The 20,134-nt window shown below is 29.1% G+C and overlaps 1 protein-coding gene across 3 annotated transcripts in view; it reads left to right on the top strand.

Moving 5' to 3' along the window:
- Positions 1-20,134, top strand: part of LOC136977417 (longitudinals lacking protein, isoforms H/M/V-like) — a 108,985-nt gene that overhangs the window by 25,512 nt on the left and 63,339 nt on the right. For 2 of the 3 annotated variants that reach the window (XM_067272888.1, XM_067272889.1), the window contains exon 2: positions 12,145-12,198. Coding sequence is in view for 1 of the 3 variants with exons in the window: in XM_067272890.1 (XP_067128991.1) it covers positions 14,088-15,335 (1,248 nt within the window). In the remaining 2 variants the exon portion in view is untranslated. Of the gene's footprint in view, positions 1-12,144; positions 12,199-14,004; positions 15,733-20,134 lie in introns of those variants that run through there. The other variant, XM_067272890.1, reaches the window with a different exon arrangement.

Below are 20,134 nucleotides of genomic sequence, written 5' to 3'. Positions count from 1 at the left end.
TTATTACTAGAAATAGGATTAATAACACTAGAACATCCCCAAATGCAAAATATAAGGGTTGTCCAAATGAAAAGTGGACATATGTCAGAACTGGTAAACATTTATTGCAAATCTAAAAGAAATCTCCATGTTTGTTTGTTGACAAAGATCCCAGCATCTCACAAGCAGATCGATGCCCCTCAAATAGAATTCTGGTGGCTGCTGGTAAAAAAATTCTTTGGCTTTATCCTTTACCTCATTGTCTGATATGAATCTTTGCCCTCACAAAGCTTTCTTGAGAAGTCTGAAAATGTGAAAGTTGTAGTGCAAGTTACAACTTGCACTACAACTTTCACTCCTGATTATGTTTTCCACAGTGGAGATTGATGCAATGGAGATTATGGTGTGTGCCTGAATCTGTCTTGGTTTATCCTGAATTAACTTGAGGTCTTCTCTGTAACTGTTGCACCAATTATTCACTGTCGTTCGTCCTAAACAATGTTCATATAAACATGCTTCATTCATCTATAGATGTTGACACTCCTATTCTATTCAGCCACTAAAAACAGAACTACTGTCCATTGGTTGATTCTGTATGCTTCCATCATAACTAACTTAACATTAATCTGCCAATTACTGGAGATAAAATCTATTCCTGCTAATACTTAACCCTTATTTGCAGCCTGTGCTTTGCCTATGCTGAGCTTACCCACTTGTAAGGTGACTCACCAATTGCCACTTTGCACAATGAAGTATGATGTGTGTCCACTTTTCAGATGGGCAACCCTTATACATTTATTTGTGGATCTAGGAAGAGTTTATAAGCCAATTGACTACATGAACACTTGTATCTTTTTTCCAACAGGATGGCATGACTTGTCATACCACTTATCATTCAATCTCTTAAATCTAAATTGATTTTATTCAAGATCTTGTACAGTACTTATGAAGCATGACTAATCTTAACAGTTGGTTCTAGAAAGAAAAGGTCTCAATTACATGGTCATGAAATAAACTGTGTCACAAATTGAGCTTTGAACTTTGACCTTTGTCCCTTACATGTTTTCTGGTGAAAATGGGATTATGTGACTGCCAGATATACACATTTTGCTTATTTACTTGGCCATTTAGGTGAAATTTTGCCTTTATCTGAATATCACTTTTTGAGTAATGCATTATCAATATCAGTTGTATCTAGCATTGTTGTAATAAATTCTATATGAGCTACTTTACCATTTTCTGTAATCTATTGCAAAATTTGCAGCTTATAAGATTACAAATTCAAATGTTTTCGTAAATCTTTGTGAACTCCAGCTCTAGGAATATTCAACTCATGTTTTGCTTTTTGAATAGACTTATTTGGACTTTGTTATTTGGCTAACCTGCCCAAGCTAGCACATGCTTTATAATCCAAATTTGTTACTAAGAGCAACTACAGAGTCAGATAAGTTATATACTCTGTCTATGTATGCACAATGGCAACATTCTTGTACCTACTAGATTGAAACAAACAGTGTAGTATGATGAGACAGAACAAATCAAATTTGTTGTACACATTAAATCATAAGCCCTGACTGGTCCTCTCTATTGAGAGTCATAGCAGTGGTTCTGTGCCAAGTGAAAAAGCATAGACTGACTCTATATGTATGCAGGAATCAGAGTTGCTGATTTTTGGCATCAGTTTCTCTGTTCTCCAAATGCCTGTAGTAATTCTGAATATCTCATTCGAAAGAACACTTTGAATGAGATATTTGGGACAGGGTGCAAAACTTCAGGATTTTCTGTAAAAAGGTTGCTGAAATATAAGCAATTAAAAAGTGTTAAAAATGAAGAAAGAATGTACAATGGTACATTTGCTATAACTAAAAACTGTGTTTAATAAATGAACAAATACAGAAAGAACAGCAGAACAGTACAAGTCTTCTTTGCTACAGAACACAGTGGATTGCAACAAATAGACTATGGGAAGATTTAACATCTCACAGCACATTTGAGAGGAGCACAGTAATGAAATTCACATTCCTTCACAGAAGTACAAAAATCACCAAAAAAGTTGTATTTCTTTTTCATCTGGCACTGCAGATGCTCCTAGAGAAAAAGTAGTGGGTCTAGAAAGCTCAAATTTTAAACTTAAGCCTTTCTCATTATTAGTGAAGTGCTTGTCAAACTTCCAGGTTGATAGATCAAAGTTCATGGGGCTTTTCCATACAGCTATTTTACTTTTATCACTTAATTTCATGCTTGTAATGATAAACTTGCATGGAAACAAATGATTTTTATTCAAAATGTTATCCATAATAACAAAAGGCCAAATTTATGCAAATTAAAACCTTTTATAATGATTTTACTAAAAGTATTAAAAATGTTCAGTTGGCAACCAAACTGTACAATATGTCATTATCTTGATAAAATAACAAAATCATTAACAAAAAAAAAAATTGATATTCAAATAAAAACTTCTGAGATGTAAAAAATTATGACCAATTTAGATGACAGTCAAATTTTTTTTCTTTGGAAGATAAGCATGATGCTTTGAATCAAAATGTGGAAAATAATAATACAGATAAAAATCTTGTGGGTTCTGCTTTGAAACACCAAGCTTACCAAAGAAAAACTAAGAAGAAAAAAATTGATTGTCAACTAAATAGTCATAATTTTTTACTTGGTGAAACTTTTTTACATCTTAAATGTGGTGTTTTTTTTGGATTTAAAGCATTTTTAGTTGTAACATGTCATTTTCTCAGAATTAACATAATTCTGAAACTTAATTTCAAATCTTTTACTTGTTATTATAGAAATTATTATTAGTATTCACAGTATATGATGTCATTTTTGCTCAACTGCACAATTTGATTTTCTTTATTTATTGAATAAAAAGTTTTATAAAATGATCTATCAGTTTGATTTCTTTTATTGTAGTACATTAATTACATAAAATTATACCTAATTTATAAATGTGTAAGATTACAAGTTTAAAAAGTAATGTAACTGTTTTCTGCATTTACAATTACACTGGTCAACATGATTTTTGGCACACAGAAGAGAGAAATTATGTCTAATAGAACTTTTTGTACTGATTTTAATTACAGGATTGAAATTTTCTTATCACCCTATGATCTTTAATAATCTTGGACTTAACCCCTTAGTGTCTGTAGCTAGTGCCTCTACTTGTGAACCTCATTTATTAACTCAAGGTGAGCTAAATGGTCTTGTTAGGGATCTGAATGTGTCTAAAAAACAGGCTGAACTTTTAGCTTCTCGACTGAAAGGTTGGAATTTACTTCATCAGACAACTAAGGTGTGTTTCTTTTGTAATTGTCAAGAAGATTTTTAAGACTACTATTCTGAAGAAAGTGATTTAATTTATTGCAATAATATTAGTGCTCTGATGGATGCACTTGATCATAAACATAATACCACGGAATGGAGAATTTTCATTGATTTGTCTAAGATTAGTCTTAAGGTTGCTAAGTAAGTAAAAGCTTAAGATTAAGTCTTAAGCTTTTACACAATGGAAACAACTTTCCTTCTGTGCATTAGCTTATTCAGCTAAAATGAAAGAAACCTATGAAAATATGAAACTCTTACTTGAAAAATTCATTATCACAAGTACAATTGGATCACATGTTGAAATTTAAAAGTCATTGCATTATTAAAATGTTTATTCCTGACCAGAAAAATATCATTTATGCCCCATTAGTCAATGCTGACACGATTCTTCTACTCCACTTCATAAAAAGTTAGGACATTTCAAAAACTTTGTCAAGGCAATGAATGTAAACAATGCTGGGTTTCATTATTTGAAGGAAAAATTTCCTCATATAAGTGATGCTAAATCAATGCTGGAGTTTTCATGAGCTCCAAATAAGAACTTTAATCAAAGATGATAAATTTGAATGCTTGTTAAGCACAGTTGAAAAGTCAGCGTGGAAATCATTCAAAGATGTTGCACAAAATTTCTTGGATAATCACAAAGCTCCAAATTACTGCAAAATTGTGAATGAGCTCTTACAATCTTATAAAGATATGGGATGTAATATGTCCTTCAGAATATATTTCTTGGATTCCCACCTGGATTTTTTTCCCAACAATCTTTGTGCTGTCAGTGACAAACACAGGGAGCATTTTCATGAAGACATCACTATCATGGAAAAGAAGTATCATGGCCAGTGGAATTTAAGAATGCTTGCTGATTGGACACTTGGGGGATTCTCCAAATGCCAAACATCTTGCCATTTTAGACAAGATAAATAAATAAGTGTATGCATGTTGTCTAAATAAATATATTTTACATTTAAACTGGCTGTCACAAAAAAACCAGATGTGATGGAGAAAAACTGTTTATATATTTGAAACAGTATAAAAAACTTTATTAGGATTAGGTATTTTCATTTGTGTGCCAAAAGAAAGCTTTCATTTTGTTCCCCAGTGTTATTTATTTATTTATTTCATGAAGAATATTTAAATACTGTATGGACTGCATGTATAAATGTATAACTGCACTGCACAGATAGCAAGCACTAAAATTAAGTTTTTAAATGCAATATATCCAAATGGGATTTGATTAAAAACAAAGTTGATACTGAACATATTAATGCTTTTGTGATAGACAACTTTTTCAGAAAGGTTATTTATAGTATGTTAAACTCCAATATATTAAAATCTCTGAAAAAATTTGAAATTACCAGAGCTATTCAGATTTACATTTCAAATTTTGAATCAGATATGTATACAGTTGTTCATTTAACATCCTTACCTTATCAGCTAAAAAGATTCATGTCGCATACTAGGTACACCACGCACAAAACCAACACCAACACTGGTGTTGGTTTTGTGTGTGTGTGGTGTACTTAGTAAGCAATATGAATCTTTTTAGCTGCATGGTATATTTATACAAATCCAGTTTTTGGAGATATATTGCTTACTAAGTTAAACTAAATAGTTCAGCATATTAATTTATAGTGTTTTATTTGGAAATAAGAGAATGGAAAAAGTTTGTAATTATGCGTTCAAAATTATCTTTTATTACAACTTAAATTCTTGACAGTGATTCTTGAAGTACAGTAGGTGATCGGTTAACAAACATAATCCGTTCCAAGACTTTGTTCGCTATCCGAATTGTTCGTTAACTGATTATCGATTTACCATAGGTTTTTATGGGAATTTGATTAATTCATTCTGGAGACCCCAAAAAATAAAAAATATGTACTTTCTTACTAAGTTTATTTATATGTAATAATAAAAATACATATATACACAGTCTTGCATTTTTATTAGTCATGTTTTTTCCGTTTGTGAGGGTTAAGGAATCTGTCTAATGTCGATTGCTTTTCTCTCTTCTTCAGGATTTTTCAGAATTAATTAATAGCATTGTAATTGTAGAGATCCCCAAGCCTATTAACCTCAACCTGGTTTGGATGCCATTCTAAAACCGTTGTTCTGACATCTTCTCACTTCTTTAAAAGATGTTTAATAGCAGATATCGGCATTAATCCTCTTTTCAGAAGAAAACATATCTCGCCAAGTTTCTTGGTGTTTTTCATTCAAGAGTTCTTGGCGTTCTTCTGTCGTTAGATCAGTTTCAGGTTTCATTATGAACTCTTCAACGTTCTTTATTTCTCAGATGTGATTTTTGTTACTCCTTTAGCTGCTTGAATCATCTTGATCATACTGTATCGTTCTTAGATAAGATTGAACTACAGTCTACTGTAAACCTGTTCAAGCCATACTGCCCAGCAACATCAGACATCATCTGCCCACTCTCTACCTTTGCTATTATATTCTCATCTTTTGAAAATAAAAACCAATGCAAAACTTAACAAATGCCTGCCCGACAGTCTCACAAATAGTATAAAAGAATTGTTTCTGTCAGAAAAATAAAAGGCTGGAATTACACGGGAGAGTTTCAAAGTTTGAAGGAATACTATCCAATCAGTATATACCAGGTTGAGCATTGATGTTGACATCTCTTGTGCTCTGAAAAGTTTCAAATTGTTGCCTGAAGACAAGAGAAGACCGATCGGTATTCATTATTTTATGTCACTTTTTCTTGTGTTTGTTCTGTGAGGTGTTCGTTATTCAAACATAAAAATCTTTCGCAAAAGTGTTTGTTATTTGATTTGTTTGTTAACTGATCACCCACTGCATTTTACATATAAATAAGCACTACACCTTTAACAATAGGTAAAGTGTAATCATCTTTATCTGTCTGAGAAAGCTGATTCCACTTTTATCTATGCACTGTACAGTACCTGCCTAAGGATGCACTGTTAACTGAGCTGAAAATAATAGCATTTCTTCAACCTTACCCAATGTTAAAGGTGTATTGCTTAGCTCATTAGATTTTTAATATTGAAAAAGTTTAGGCATTTCCATCACACTATTCTATCTTTCCATTTCAATAATTTTATAAATACATATACAATGAACTGCTAACAGAAATAAAACATTTTAACATTTGATATAGTATTTCCTAAGTAGGCCCACGTGCAGGAGTTTTCAAAGAGTAAGGCTTTAAATTTTTTTTCTTAATATAGTTTATTAATTTTTTGCAATATAGGTTATAGACATTATATTATATATATATATATATATATATATATATATATATATTTTTTTTTTTTACAAGACTATGTCTTGTTTATAAAATTGTACATCATCTGTCTTATCAGCTTTGAGGTATGAAGGAGTACATGTCAGGAGTTGAAATTTGGCACAGAGTATTAGGTGCCCAAATTGTGTGCGCATAAAAAAAAAAACCAGACTTGTAGGTAGTCAGGGGACCGAGAACCGATACAGAATAAAATACAAAATGGCAACACTCTCTACAAAGAGGCAGTAGTACGAGATTTGCGCATGCATTGCTCGTTGGTAAGTTAGAAATATGAATATTGTGAAATCGAATTTTGACAAACACGTGCATTGGGAAGTTCGAAAAGCGAAATTTGGCAAATGAATCTTTGAAAAAATCCCATTTACCTGTCCCGTGTTATTCTCCACATATTTCTGGTTGCCACATGCTAACCATGACCAATTGACCGGAGATATCTCGTTTCATCATCAGAACTTTTTGAAACTAGATGGCATGTCGTTATAATTTTATATTAAAACAAACTTCCGAAAATAGAATTATTTTTGTTTCTTACATTTATTAATATATATATATTAGGTTGTCCCTTATTTTTCAAATATTTTTTTTCCTAATGCATAGGGCCTAGTTTTGTTTATTTTACCCTTAAATACTCCCACAATAAATTTCAGCTCATTTTGATCACTAGAACCCGTGCCGACTTGCATCGAATCATTTCCATACATATGGTGCTAGGGAAGTGGCACGTATTCGCTTTGTTTGCCATTCTAACACAATTTGTCGGGCTATTAACACATATAGTTTTTTTCGAAGATGTCAGTGGAATTACGAAGCACTAAAAAACATATTTTCTTAGTCGGAGAGATAAACCACCAAATCACGGGTGCAAAATTACCGTCAAATCGGCAAGTACTCGTAGTTTTGTTTTTTAACATTCACGAAGTTAAACTAACTGTGAGTGAAAGAGAAAATCTTGTAATACGCAAGTGTATCATATTTTGGGAAAAAGCTAAAATACCTAAAAAATCTGTTCCTAACTGTGTCAAGAAACTGGTGGATATTTATCAGGTATGGAGACTCTCTATATGTGATAAAGATTCACCAATTTCTTGACACAGTTAGGTACAGATATTTTAGGTATTTTAGCTTTTTCCCAAAATATGATACACTTGCGTATTACAAGATTTTCTCTTTCACTCACAGTTAGTTTAACTTCGTGAATGTTAAAAAACAAAACTACGAGTACTTGCCGATTTGACGGTAATTTTGCACCCGTGATTTGGTGGTTTATCTCTCCGACTAAGAAAATATGTTTTTTAGTGCTTCGTAATTCCACTGACATCTTTGAAAAAAACTATATGTGTTAATAGCCCGACAAATTGTGTTAGAATGGCGAACAAAGCGAATACATGCCACTTCTCCAGCACCATATGTATGGAAATGATTCGATGCAAGTTGGCATGGGTTCTAGTGATCAAAATGAGCTGAAATTTATTGTGGGAGTATTTAAGGGTAAAATAAACAAAACTAGGCCCTATGCGTTAGAAAAAAAATATTCGAAAAATAAGGGACAACCTAATATATATATATATATTTCGTTTGTGCAGAATAAAAAATAATTGCAAATGATACAATAGCCACCATTATTTTTTTCAAAAATGGGAAATTTTTGCATTGACAAAAATTCAACCTGGGCGTCATGCAACAGAGAGAAATTTCAACATTCAATAGGTTAATTTCACTGAAAATGCGTCGTGGAAGACCTCATGGGGTAGTGGCTGTGTCCGGCGAAGTTTGAATGATCACGCTCAAAACTAGCGATATCAAAGATGATTGGAGAATGAGACCCACTGTGAGCGTCGAAGTGATCCCGCTTAGTAGTGAGTCTCTGAGATATAGTCTTGTCCCAAATACAGCCTTGCCATTTTACTTATTATTATTATTATTTTTGAACATTAACTTACTAACTAAACTGACCTACCATAACCTAGGACAGGGATGACGAACCTATGGCACATAAGAGAAATCATCTGGCGCATAATGTATCATATGATTTCTGTCCTTTTCAATCATCCTTTTTTCAATCAGATTTTTTACATTTATTTGAATTAAAGTGTATTTGCTTAATTTCTTTAAATATCATTATTCAAAGTCTAAGACTTTGGCATGCATTAACATCTTTAAAGCTAAGTATGCTTACAATATGGCACACAGACTCAAAAAGGTTTGCCATCCCTGACCTAGGACGAACCTAACCAGATGACTAAAGCTAACAAACCTTAATCTAATTTAACTTAATCTATCATAACCTAACCAGAAAGCAAGCTAAGAGTCCCTAATCTAACTTACAACTAGGACTAACCAAATTTAGACTGAAAAAAGATGGAAAATAAGAATCAAAATTCAAAGTTCAAAGGCAGCTGTAAACTGACAGTTGAAACAAAGCAAGGGAAAGCTAATTGTCATTCATGCCCCCAGAGTAAGTGCTCTCAAGAGCCCCACTAAGGGATATGAATGCGAGTAGATGATGGAACATTGTACACATGTGAATGAGTTGGTGCAGGTTGCAAAGCCAGTTGTACCCTTCAAGAATAGAAGCTCTCATTAAACTATCCCTAATGTGATTGTACCTATTGCAGCAAAAAACTAAGTGAAGTGGTGTTTAGTCCTCCTGAATACAACAATCACATTGTGGGTTGTCCCCAAGATTAAACCTATGCAAGTAATGCTTAAAGTTACCATGTCCTGTAAGTAGCTGAGTGAGGATGTAACTAGGGTAAAAGTGGCAAAGAATTGCAGTAGTGTCAACCTTGGGGATGAAGGTGTAGGTGAGCCTACCAGTGGTGTCATGATCCCAGCTGTCTTGCCAGATAATGAAGATTTGCTTCTTGACGTGATTGTTGATGTATGAGGTAGAAATGTAACTGATAGTACTAGTGGCTGAAGACTTTGCAGCTTGTTTGGCAAGACGGTCAGCAGTCTCGTTGCTGAGAACCCCTGCATGACCCAGGACCGATTGGAAATCTATTCTAATATTGTCTAAGTGTCTGAGAATGTGGTGTATCAGATGGATGAGTTTTAAGTGGCAACAGACTTCACTATCCTGTGTAAAGCTACCCTACTGTCAGAATAAATGCAATAGTGTAAATAGTGTCTTCTGTCCTTCCTAAGCCTAATGTGAATTAAGTTCATATATATAGCTAAAGTTTCCACCTGTGCTATTGAGCAGTGTGTACCTAGATGGAAGCAAACATTGTGAAGCTTGCAGCCTAATTCGGAGTAAACTATAAACGTGGCACTGACATCATCACCCATCTTGGAACCGTCAGTGTAAATCCTAAACATGGGATGATCACCTGGATCTTCGAAGTAAACGTCGGGCAAGCTGATGGGAGGGATGGTAATCGTAAATTGGGAGGGTATTTTTGTCGATACTGAATATTTTGATATCATTGATCAAGGTCAAACTGGGGAAATCTTACCTACTCTAATCATTTTGTCGACATCTGAGTCGTTATAATCTTGCCAGTGTAAGGTGACAAGATTTTCCTGCCAAATAATGCATTTAATTTCTAAATTGACACTGGTCAATCCTGACACTACAAAAAGGGCACTAGTGGGTGCAATCCTATAAGCCCATTCTTACTATAACCAAAAATAACTAATTAACTATTTGTAGTTATCCTATAAGTTAATTAAAAATTATCTAACCCTGCTACATCATCATTCAGTTAGACATGTAGAATATGTCTGATTGCTTGAACAAGATTTGGAGAAATTTGCAGTAAAACAATAATATTATGGCAACAGCCACAAAATAGATGGAGTAATGTTTCTTCTAAGCCACTAGATGTTAATTGGGAAAATTTGTCAAAATGCATGAATTTTGTGTTTTAAAAGTAAAACATTGTTTACTTTGTTTCTGATCAGTTCAGTCACTTGTTACATTACTGCCTACTTACACAGTTAAGCATTTGCAGTAAGGGAGAATCAGTCTTGGAGCCAAAAAAGAAAATTTGTATTTATTTCAAAACTCTTTTTGATACTATTTAATGGATGAAACTTTGTGTTGTTTTGAATTAAAACTGAATAAAGGTGTTTGTTTCTAATTAATTACTTGCTGGGCACTTTATGTTATTGTTAAAAATAAATATTTGCTCACTCTTCACATGGAAAATTTTCAAATTAATAAACTGCATTTTAAAACTTTTTATGAATTGTCTCATTTAAATAGAAGTTTTATCATTATTTTCTAAACTTTATTTTTCATTTTTTTTAAATAGATTTATTGTAAAATAAAAAATATTAACATCAAAATATATTTTAATACATCATAAAAATATGGTTGCATTTTCAAAAAAATAAGTAAATGATGATGATGAAAATATCAGTCAAAAACTAAAAAATTTTATCTTTTTTCAAAAAGTTTATACATTTCTTAAATAACTTTTTCAGCAAAAAATCATATGCTATTATTATAAATAAATTTTGTACTTTGGATATCAAAAAGTCCATTAAAAATAAGTCATTGCTGGCATTGACTTCAATTTCATTTTTATTAATCAACTTACTACATCAAGTTTATAATTATGTATGCTTTCCTATGATGATGACATATGCTTAAATTAAAGCATTCTTTTAATTTAAAAAATTTTTACACTAGTTTAGTGTTGTGCAACAAATTATATGGTAGGTCTATTTTATTATTTGTATAATTCAATTTGAATTTTCCGAACTAAGTAGTAGTAATTAATATGCCAAACAACTAAGATGTCATTTAATGCCTTCCTCTAGGTCAAATTATTTAGAAATTAATTAATATATTGTGGAAAAGTAGCCTGATATAATCCAGTAATTGTTTAGCTTATTACAAATTTATTGGGTTCAGAGATATTTATATATGTAGTAATAATTATTAATTGGTTCATAAATTATAATTTTTATTTTGTGTACAATAATTTTTAGAAAAATTTTGTATGTTTAGGGGAATTTTGATCTTAAACGTATTCTGTACCCTTGTTAGATAATACCTGCAAATAAAATGATTCATGCACTGAAGACAAGATACTGTACATACATGTCTGCACAATTAACATGATATATAATTCTTGCATTAAAGAAATGTTTCCTTAACCTTGAGGGAGGAAGAGTACCAGGATAGATCTCATTAACAAGAAATATTATGACTCGTTTTCTACTCTACTCAATAGCCTGGGTTTCTACTTCTAGAACTTTTCTCTTCTAACTTAAGGAATTCTTCAAATTGAATATGTCTTTTGTTCTCTATTTGAACAATGTTCCCCAAAACACTTCAAAAACATATCTTTAAATTAAATGTATCTTCTGTTCTCCATTCAAAGTCTGTTTTAAACTCGTAATAATTTTTAAATTATTATTTTCTTTTTAAACAGCATGCCTAACATTTGATCCTGACATGTTGGCATATTTATTAATGTAAAATAAAGATTACAATTTATTATATTTAAAATAAAAATTGCTTTCATAATTTTTAATATAATTTCCAAAAACTTCTTTGCATTCTTTAATTACATGTAATTTTCTTCTCTTTATTACAGTTTGGCAAAATAGAGAAGATAGAGAATTTGTTATTGCAATTAAATTTGGACTAGGTAATTTAAAATAAAATTTTTTCTATTTTTATAATTTTAAACTAGATTAATAGAACTAAGCATTTTAGTTATTAATTAAGCGTATTTCGTATATAAAAGTGTTGACAGTTAATCAATACAGTATTCAATTATTTTATGTGGAAAAATATACTCTAAAGAAATTTATTATAAAGTTTATTATCTGTATTTAGTTTTTTGAATTCATAATTTATTAAGTGGGATTTTTTAAAAATTTCATTTATTTCGTCATACAATGATTTACCTAATATAGGTTCACAAAAATTCAATATTAAAAATTTGTTGCATATTAGAATTTGTCAATTTATAATGATATATCTGCAGACTGAAAAGAAATTTTTAAATATGTTTGAGTGAAAAAATTATAATTACATTTCAAAATTCATTTATTTATGGTTGAATTTTAAAAAATCTATAAAAATAATTAATTCTTTGTTTAATTATTTGAGAATAATTTAAGTATTGAAACATATTTCCTCAATTTTTGAGATATTTCTCAATTTATTAATTACAAATGAAAATTATAAAAAAACGACTGATGTATATAAATGATACAGATTTACATAGAATATTTTAAAAAATTTTATGTAAAAAAAAAAAATCATAAAAAATATTGAGTACAAAATAAAATTTTCAAAGTATTTTTGTTTATTTCATGGTAAGTATTTCTAAATAAAGATGATAATCTTTTGAAAGCATTAGAAAGTGCATTAGAAAGAATTAATAAATTTATAATGCCATAGATGTATCAGAGATTAATTGAATCTATCAGGTTTAAACTTAGTTCTTTAGTGATCTTATATATGGTAAATCTCTGTATATAAAAGTTATCAACCCAGTCAATCAGTTATAAATCATTAAAATTAGAAAAAAATTCATATAAAATAAATGTAATGATTAGTTAATTTTAGATGTCAAAGATTTTTACACTGACAAGAAATTAAAAATTAATTTAAATTAATTAAGAATCTGTACATTGTGAATTTCCTTGATTACAACTCAGAAATTACCAATATTGTTTAAATTTACATAATTTATTATATGAAAAAACTAGAAAATTACTTAAATGTGCTTCATAAATGACTTTAGACTTTGATATATGTTAACTATAGTTACAAGTTATATCTGCAGTTAACACATATCAAAAATACAAAAATGGTTTGATGAATTTTAATGTTTTTAAATATTAGATTTATTAAAATATGATGAATATTGGTAATTGAAAATACCAAGTACATGTTAGTTCATCATTCTGTTTGTGAATCATACATTTATGTGAATTATTGCTCAGTATATTGCCTAATTGTATTAAGTTTTCAAAAACAAATTATTATTTTTTATTTATCGGTCAAAAATATTTGAACTTTCTGATATACTGCATGTAAAACATTATTATTTGGACTACATTGAAATTCAATATAAATTTTAACCTTACAAAATTTTGTTATAATAGTAATTCATTTTTTATTTATGAACATTTCTAATTAACTAAAGTAATTTTTTATATTCATAAATTAAATATCAGCTGTATATTAATATAATTTTGTTAAAGCATATTTTTAAAAATAAATTAATAAATATTGAATAACTTGATATAGCCTAATCCATAAATTTGCATTTTCTTCATTATTTTTATATATTCTTTTGACATCGTTTGTTAAAATGTTATAAAATGATCTTACAATGAAATTAAATATGAAGCATCTAATATTAATTGAAAATACATGATCATTCATGGTTTTATATTTCCACAAATGGTAGGTTTTCTAGGGATTATTCTTTTTACAGTGTTATCAACTCTACAAGCTCAAACATAAAATTGGAAGAAGAAAAATTATATATAAATTGAAGCATTACAAGAAAATTTTATAATGGGTTCTCAGCAGTTGTGTTTGAAATGGGAAAATCATCAAACAAACATGTTGAATGGATTTGAAAGTTTACTATCCAATGAATTTTTAGTTGATGTTACGTTAGCTTGTGAAGGTCAGACCCTTAAAGTTCATAAAGTAGTGCTATCTGCATGTAGTCCATTTTTTCAAAATCTTTTAATTCAAAATCCTTGTCAACATCCTATTATAATATTGAGTGGTGTAAAGTACTCAGATTTAAAATCAGTTATAGATTTTGTGTATCATGGTGAAATAAACATTGATCAAGATCAACTTAGTGCAGTATTACAAACAGCTGAATTACTGAAAATTAATGGATTAGCTGAATTAAATGATAAGCAAGAAAATTGCAATTCTGAAATACATAAACCAACTAATGAATATTCTTCTAATAATATGCAGTACATACCTTTAGAAGGAAAACAGATCAGATCAAATATGTTGGAAAAAACAAATACCAGTAATAAAAATAGTAATCAAAATGATGATAATTTAAATATGAAAGCCTTGGGAGGTATTAAACAGGAAATTGCAATAAATATAGAAAAAGTTTCTAATACAGAAGAAAACACATTTGAAATTGAATCAGAAGAATCACATTTTCATGCTGTAACTTATCCACAAATAAGGAATGATGTAGTTTCATCATCATATCATTCAGTTTCTACAGAGAATACTTCTACAAAATCACTAGATTATATTTTATCTCAACCATCGTCGTCTGTCATAGAAGAGCATTCATTTAGTGAATGTTCTGTTGGTCCGCCAAAAATTCTTGAACAGATTCCCAAACAAGAATCCATTTCAGAAGTTCCAGAACATTTACCTTCATCTGCAGTAGCACTTTCACATTTATCTTCGGTGAATCTGAATGAAACTCCTACTGAAAGGAATCAAATAGAGATATTTACTCCTCTTGCAGGTTCTAGTAATTATCATCATAATAAACACTTGTTATCATTACCTGAAACACAAATGAAAGATAGATCTCTTATTTCATCTTTTCGATGGAAAAGCTCAAATCGCAGTCTGCAAGAAGATTCTGTAAGTCGTCTGCGATGTTTGCAATGCAAAAAGATATTTTCAACATCATCAAATCTGAAAAGACATATGGAGATCCATGTTTTAGAAAGGAAAACATATAAATGTTTTGTTTGTCATAAACGATTTTCTTGGAAAACTCATTTGAATTCACATCTTAGAAGAGATCATGGATATAAGACATAATAATTTTAAAGGTATCAATTCTTTTTAATTTTCTTTTCCAACATTCCAAGATATACTTGTATAAATTTAAAATTTAAAGAAAATAAGTAAAATAATTGTAAACAAATATTATTATTTTTTTATTTATGCAATTTTGCATAAATAATATATAAAGATTAAACTTAAAATTCAATCTACATTTTCCAAATAAAATATTCTATAATTAAAAATTGGTCAGCTAAAACACAGAAATAAAATGTTATTCAATTCTAATGGTTTTAAATGCTGGAAAAGGAATGCTATTGGATTTTACCTGATGATTATTTTTTCTAAATTATAAATTTTTATTTAAACATTTTTGCTTAATTTTGTAATAAAATTCTGCATATATTTTCATCATATATATTTATCTAAATTTAAGATGATACATTATTATTTGAAAATTTATAAGTAACTCACAAAAACACTAATACTAAAATTAAGGAATTATGAAAGTGTTTTATGAATATTTTCATAGTAAAATATTGTTTTAAAAATGTAATAAGTTTAAAAATATAGTAAAACTTGCATAATTCAATTTTTGAAATCATTTTAATACTGTTTTTTTCTCAACAAAAAATCAAATCAAGAATAAATGGATTCTTTGGATTTTTAAATTGTTAAATTGTACATAAACTGAAATTTTAGATGGCTAAAGTAAGGCTGTAAAGGTGTAGCCATTAATTTTGTAACAGAGGACAATAAGCGAACCCTTCAAGACATTGAACAGTTCTATAACACTCAAATTGAAGAAATGCCGACGAATGTGGCTAAAGTAATTTTTAAATCATGTAAAAAATTTTTTTATGAACTTTACAGACTCTCTTAAGATCAGAGAATAATTTAAACATTTGTAAAATGTTTAAAAAGAAAAATTACAAATTATATACAGTAGAGTCCTGCAAATTGGACTTAATCTGGACTGAGAAGGTGGTGAGTTTTGTGGCATAGTGATGATACTAGTCTATATAGCGGAATTTTCATAAAGGTGTTATGTGTGCAATTTTGTGTACATATTAACTATGTAGCAATAGCGATTATTTCTATTTGTAATTAAATTTTAATTGAAAAAATATTGCCTATTCAGTGGCTGCTTCTGAATTAGTGACATTTGTGTCATGGTATTTTGCATTGCACCTTGGAAAAAAGGTTATATTCTTTGTTAATATGTGGAAATGATGATGTTATTAAGTGTTGCCAGTGAATATTGGTAACTTATTTGATCCTAGTGTTAAGTTATGGAGGTATAAATTAGATTGCATTTTTTTTTTCTCTTTTTTTTTTTTTGAACAATGTGATGAGTTTTACAGAATGTCGAGTTATTGACAGTCACGTTTTTGGGACTCTACTGTATAAAGTAACAAAAGTATAATGTAAATATGAGGATTTTAATTTTAAAGAGGTTAGTTATTAATATTTGATTAATGTTTTTTTATTCTTTGCTGCTGCTTTGGATACTTATTTTATATTTTAGTTCCTTCCTAATGTTGATTCAGAAATGCACTTCAGAATAAACTGCTACATTATATTTTTTAAACTTATGTCAAAAACTATTATTTTTTTAACTTCACCTACTATTAAGGTGTATTGCTTAGTAGTTGTATTTTAATGTTATAAAAGTATACAGATTACAGGTACTTTTCACTTTACGACCTATCTGCTTAACGACCACTCGCACTTATGACCAATCGCGTTTCGACCTGCAATTCGGGGAATCCCCTTTCTCAGCTTGAGTGTTGGTCAGTGGCGAATGGTGACATGCACACTAAGCATCCTATAATAGACTAATAGCTTACTATAATAGTCTTTTTATGAATAAATTTGAAGTTTGTTGCATAATTTGTATAATTTTACAATGATCCTATATTCCCAGCACAAGCTCCTCGCTTATCGACCAATTTGCATAACGACGTAGTCGTCGGAATGGAACTCAGTCGTAAAGTGAGGAGTACCTGTATTTAATTGTTTATTTTTAAAATTTTAGAGTATGTGAATTGAAAACTATTTGTTAAATTAAATTTATAAATATGAATTTAATTGATTTATTAAAACTTACTTATAAATATTCTGTTAAAATTTATTTCTTATTTCATTCTTTAAATGTATAGATTTTTTCTTTATTCAAAGAATGTTATTATCAATAAGGAAAAATTGTGAAGATGTAGTAAACATTGCTTTGATATAATAATTGCTATATTTACTATTTATTCGCATTGTATTTTTAGAATACTATTAAGTGTTATTAGTAACAAATTTACAATTTATTTTGTAAATTTGTTACCAGTCAATAAATATTGCTGTTAAATAATTAGAAGATACTAAGAATTAAGGATACAACAGACAATTTGGTGTAATATTGAAAATCTGTTCATAGTTTTTTGTCCATATTTGGTGTTTTCTTGTTTATTAGATATCGAGAAATATCACATTTATAATTTTTGTTAGAAGTTTTGGAGATGTTCTCAGAACAGTCAGATTTATTAAAAATTTTCAAATTTGCAAATACTCATTGGCTGTTAGCAACACATACCACCAATGCCTTTAAATGCCAGAAAATCAAGAAATTTGTGGCAGTTGTTGCCAGTAATTGAAAGCAAACAGACATATGACCATAAAAACTAGTTTTTATATATATAAGCAACTACATTAATTAGTTTGTACTAAGCTTAAAGAATATTAAAGTACATTGCTTGGAAGAGGTCCTTTTTACTTATTAGTACAGAATGAAGTAATTATATTAATATATATTAAGACCTTTGTTGAATTTTTGTGATTAGTTGTAATAAAAATAAACATGCAATAATGAGTAAAAATTTCCTGTTAAACCAAGCACACATATGTTGCTAGTCAATGATTGAATTAAATATCCCAGGAATATGCTTAAGTAAGTGATACATTGGTAATATACTTGGGCTTTCAATTGAGTAAATATTGGGTATCATATATCCATCCTTGACACTGAAAATGTCAATAACATTCAATTTAAAAAATAAATTTGCAAATTTTGTCTCTTCATATTATAGATAATTATTTAACACTGTTCAATGCTCACACTTAATATTTAAGAAACTATATTTTTTATATTTTATACTTTTAATAGAAGCATTCTATATAAGATTATCTCAAAATTTATTAAAATCATTTACTGTTTCTGTAATTATTTATCCTACATTTAGAGTTATTTTCAAATGATATCAGATATAAAAAATTAAAAATAAATATTCTAATAGTTGACAAAACTTCAGTTTAACTTTATAAGAAAATTATTTGTATTTAACATGAGATTATTATGAAAACAAAAAAATAAGAAAAAGTTTTTCTTGTTTGATGACATTATTCATTAAAATATCTAATAGTATGATGCTGTTGTGATGACTTTGAAATGATTCAAATATTTTTATAAAATATTCAGAATGAATTACATTGTATTTTCAGCATTCTGTTTTATTCTTATACTTCTATATGAATTTCATTTATATTTATGAAATGGTTTTTTTATAAGTCATTAAAATAGATCATTATTGTGATATCTGGCCATAGGTAAAAATATGAACTTTAGATATTGAGACTTATATAATAACTCTCTTTTGAAATATTACATCTAAAATCAGTTTCATGACTATTAGATAAGTGTCTAAACTTTTATGAAATTGCTTGCTAGTGAGTTGTTTGTTCTGAAACTATAGTGTAAATATTATAAGAAAAAACTAATCAAAATTTGCAAAATTGTTATTGTAAAAACTATAATAATTAAATTATTAAATCCAATTTTCCTTGTTACATTACACAATAATAATTAAATTATTGTAATGTAGCAAGTAAAATTGGAAGCCATATTTATTCCCTGTTTTATTTTATTATGTATAATACACATGTAGCTTTTACACAATTGATATTATATTTATAGATAAAAGCAAAGTCTGTATTTCTGTATAATTGTCGTATTAATTCTTATTATTGGGATATTTATCTCATTCCTTGAGTGAAATGTCAACAGTAAAAATTGAGTTATGACTAAAGATTCAATACTAACTTCCAGTTACATAAGAACAATAAGCTTTTTTGCTATCCACAAAAATGTTTTTTCATTTCTGAGAATAAAAAATGAGAAGAGTTCTGGATTCAGACTGTAAGAAAAGGAAAATAATAATATCTTGAAAGAGCTAATATATGAAAAAGCTTGAAAGTCCATTTAAAATCCTGTCCATTTTCATTTGAACATTTTCGAGAATGTTTTGTTCCATAGATCGGGAATTGTTTAAATTTGTTTTTATTACTACTTTTGAATGTGGCTATTCTAATGACAGAAAATCACAGATTTGTCTGTTGTTATGGCCAATAGTTTCCTTTTAAGATTTTTTATTGCAAATGAACATTTTTGTTTCAGTCATTTCATTTAGTAGCCTGGAGCATTGCTAGTGCTTTGACATCAAAACCACTAGAAAATCTTTCTTGATTATAATTTTTGCCCATATCTTTTCATCTAATGTTTTGGTGGTATCTTTGATGGTATATTTCAGACATGGGCAAATGTGGCTCTTTTTGAGTTACATGCGGCTCTTGCTGAACATGTTAATTTCTGATTTTTACAATTTTATTTTTATAATTTTGTGAAAATATGTTTATTAAAAAAGTTCAATATTTGTTTTATATTATATAATAAAATCACACGCCTTACCATACTATCCACCACGACAGTACTGCGGCTCCCATGCATTTTGCAAAACCTACATTTCGGCTCCCACTGAACTCTTGCTTGCCCACCCCTGGTATATTTCATT

Source organism: Centruroides vittatus, unplaced genomic scaffold (genome assembly GCF_030686945.1).
Source record: "Centruroides vittatus isolate TY-2023 unplaced genomic scaffold, ASM3068694v2 contig_459, whole genome shotgun sequence".
In the NCBI taxonomy this organism is placed as follows: domain Eukaryota; kingdom Metazoa; phylum Arthropoda; class Arachnida; order Scorpiones; family Buthidae; genus Centruroides; species Centruroides vittatus.
The sequence above is the reverse complement of the archived record's forward strand: the minus strand, read 5'-3'. Positions and strand labels throughout refer to the sequence as shown.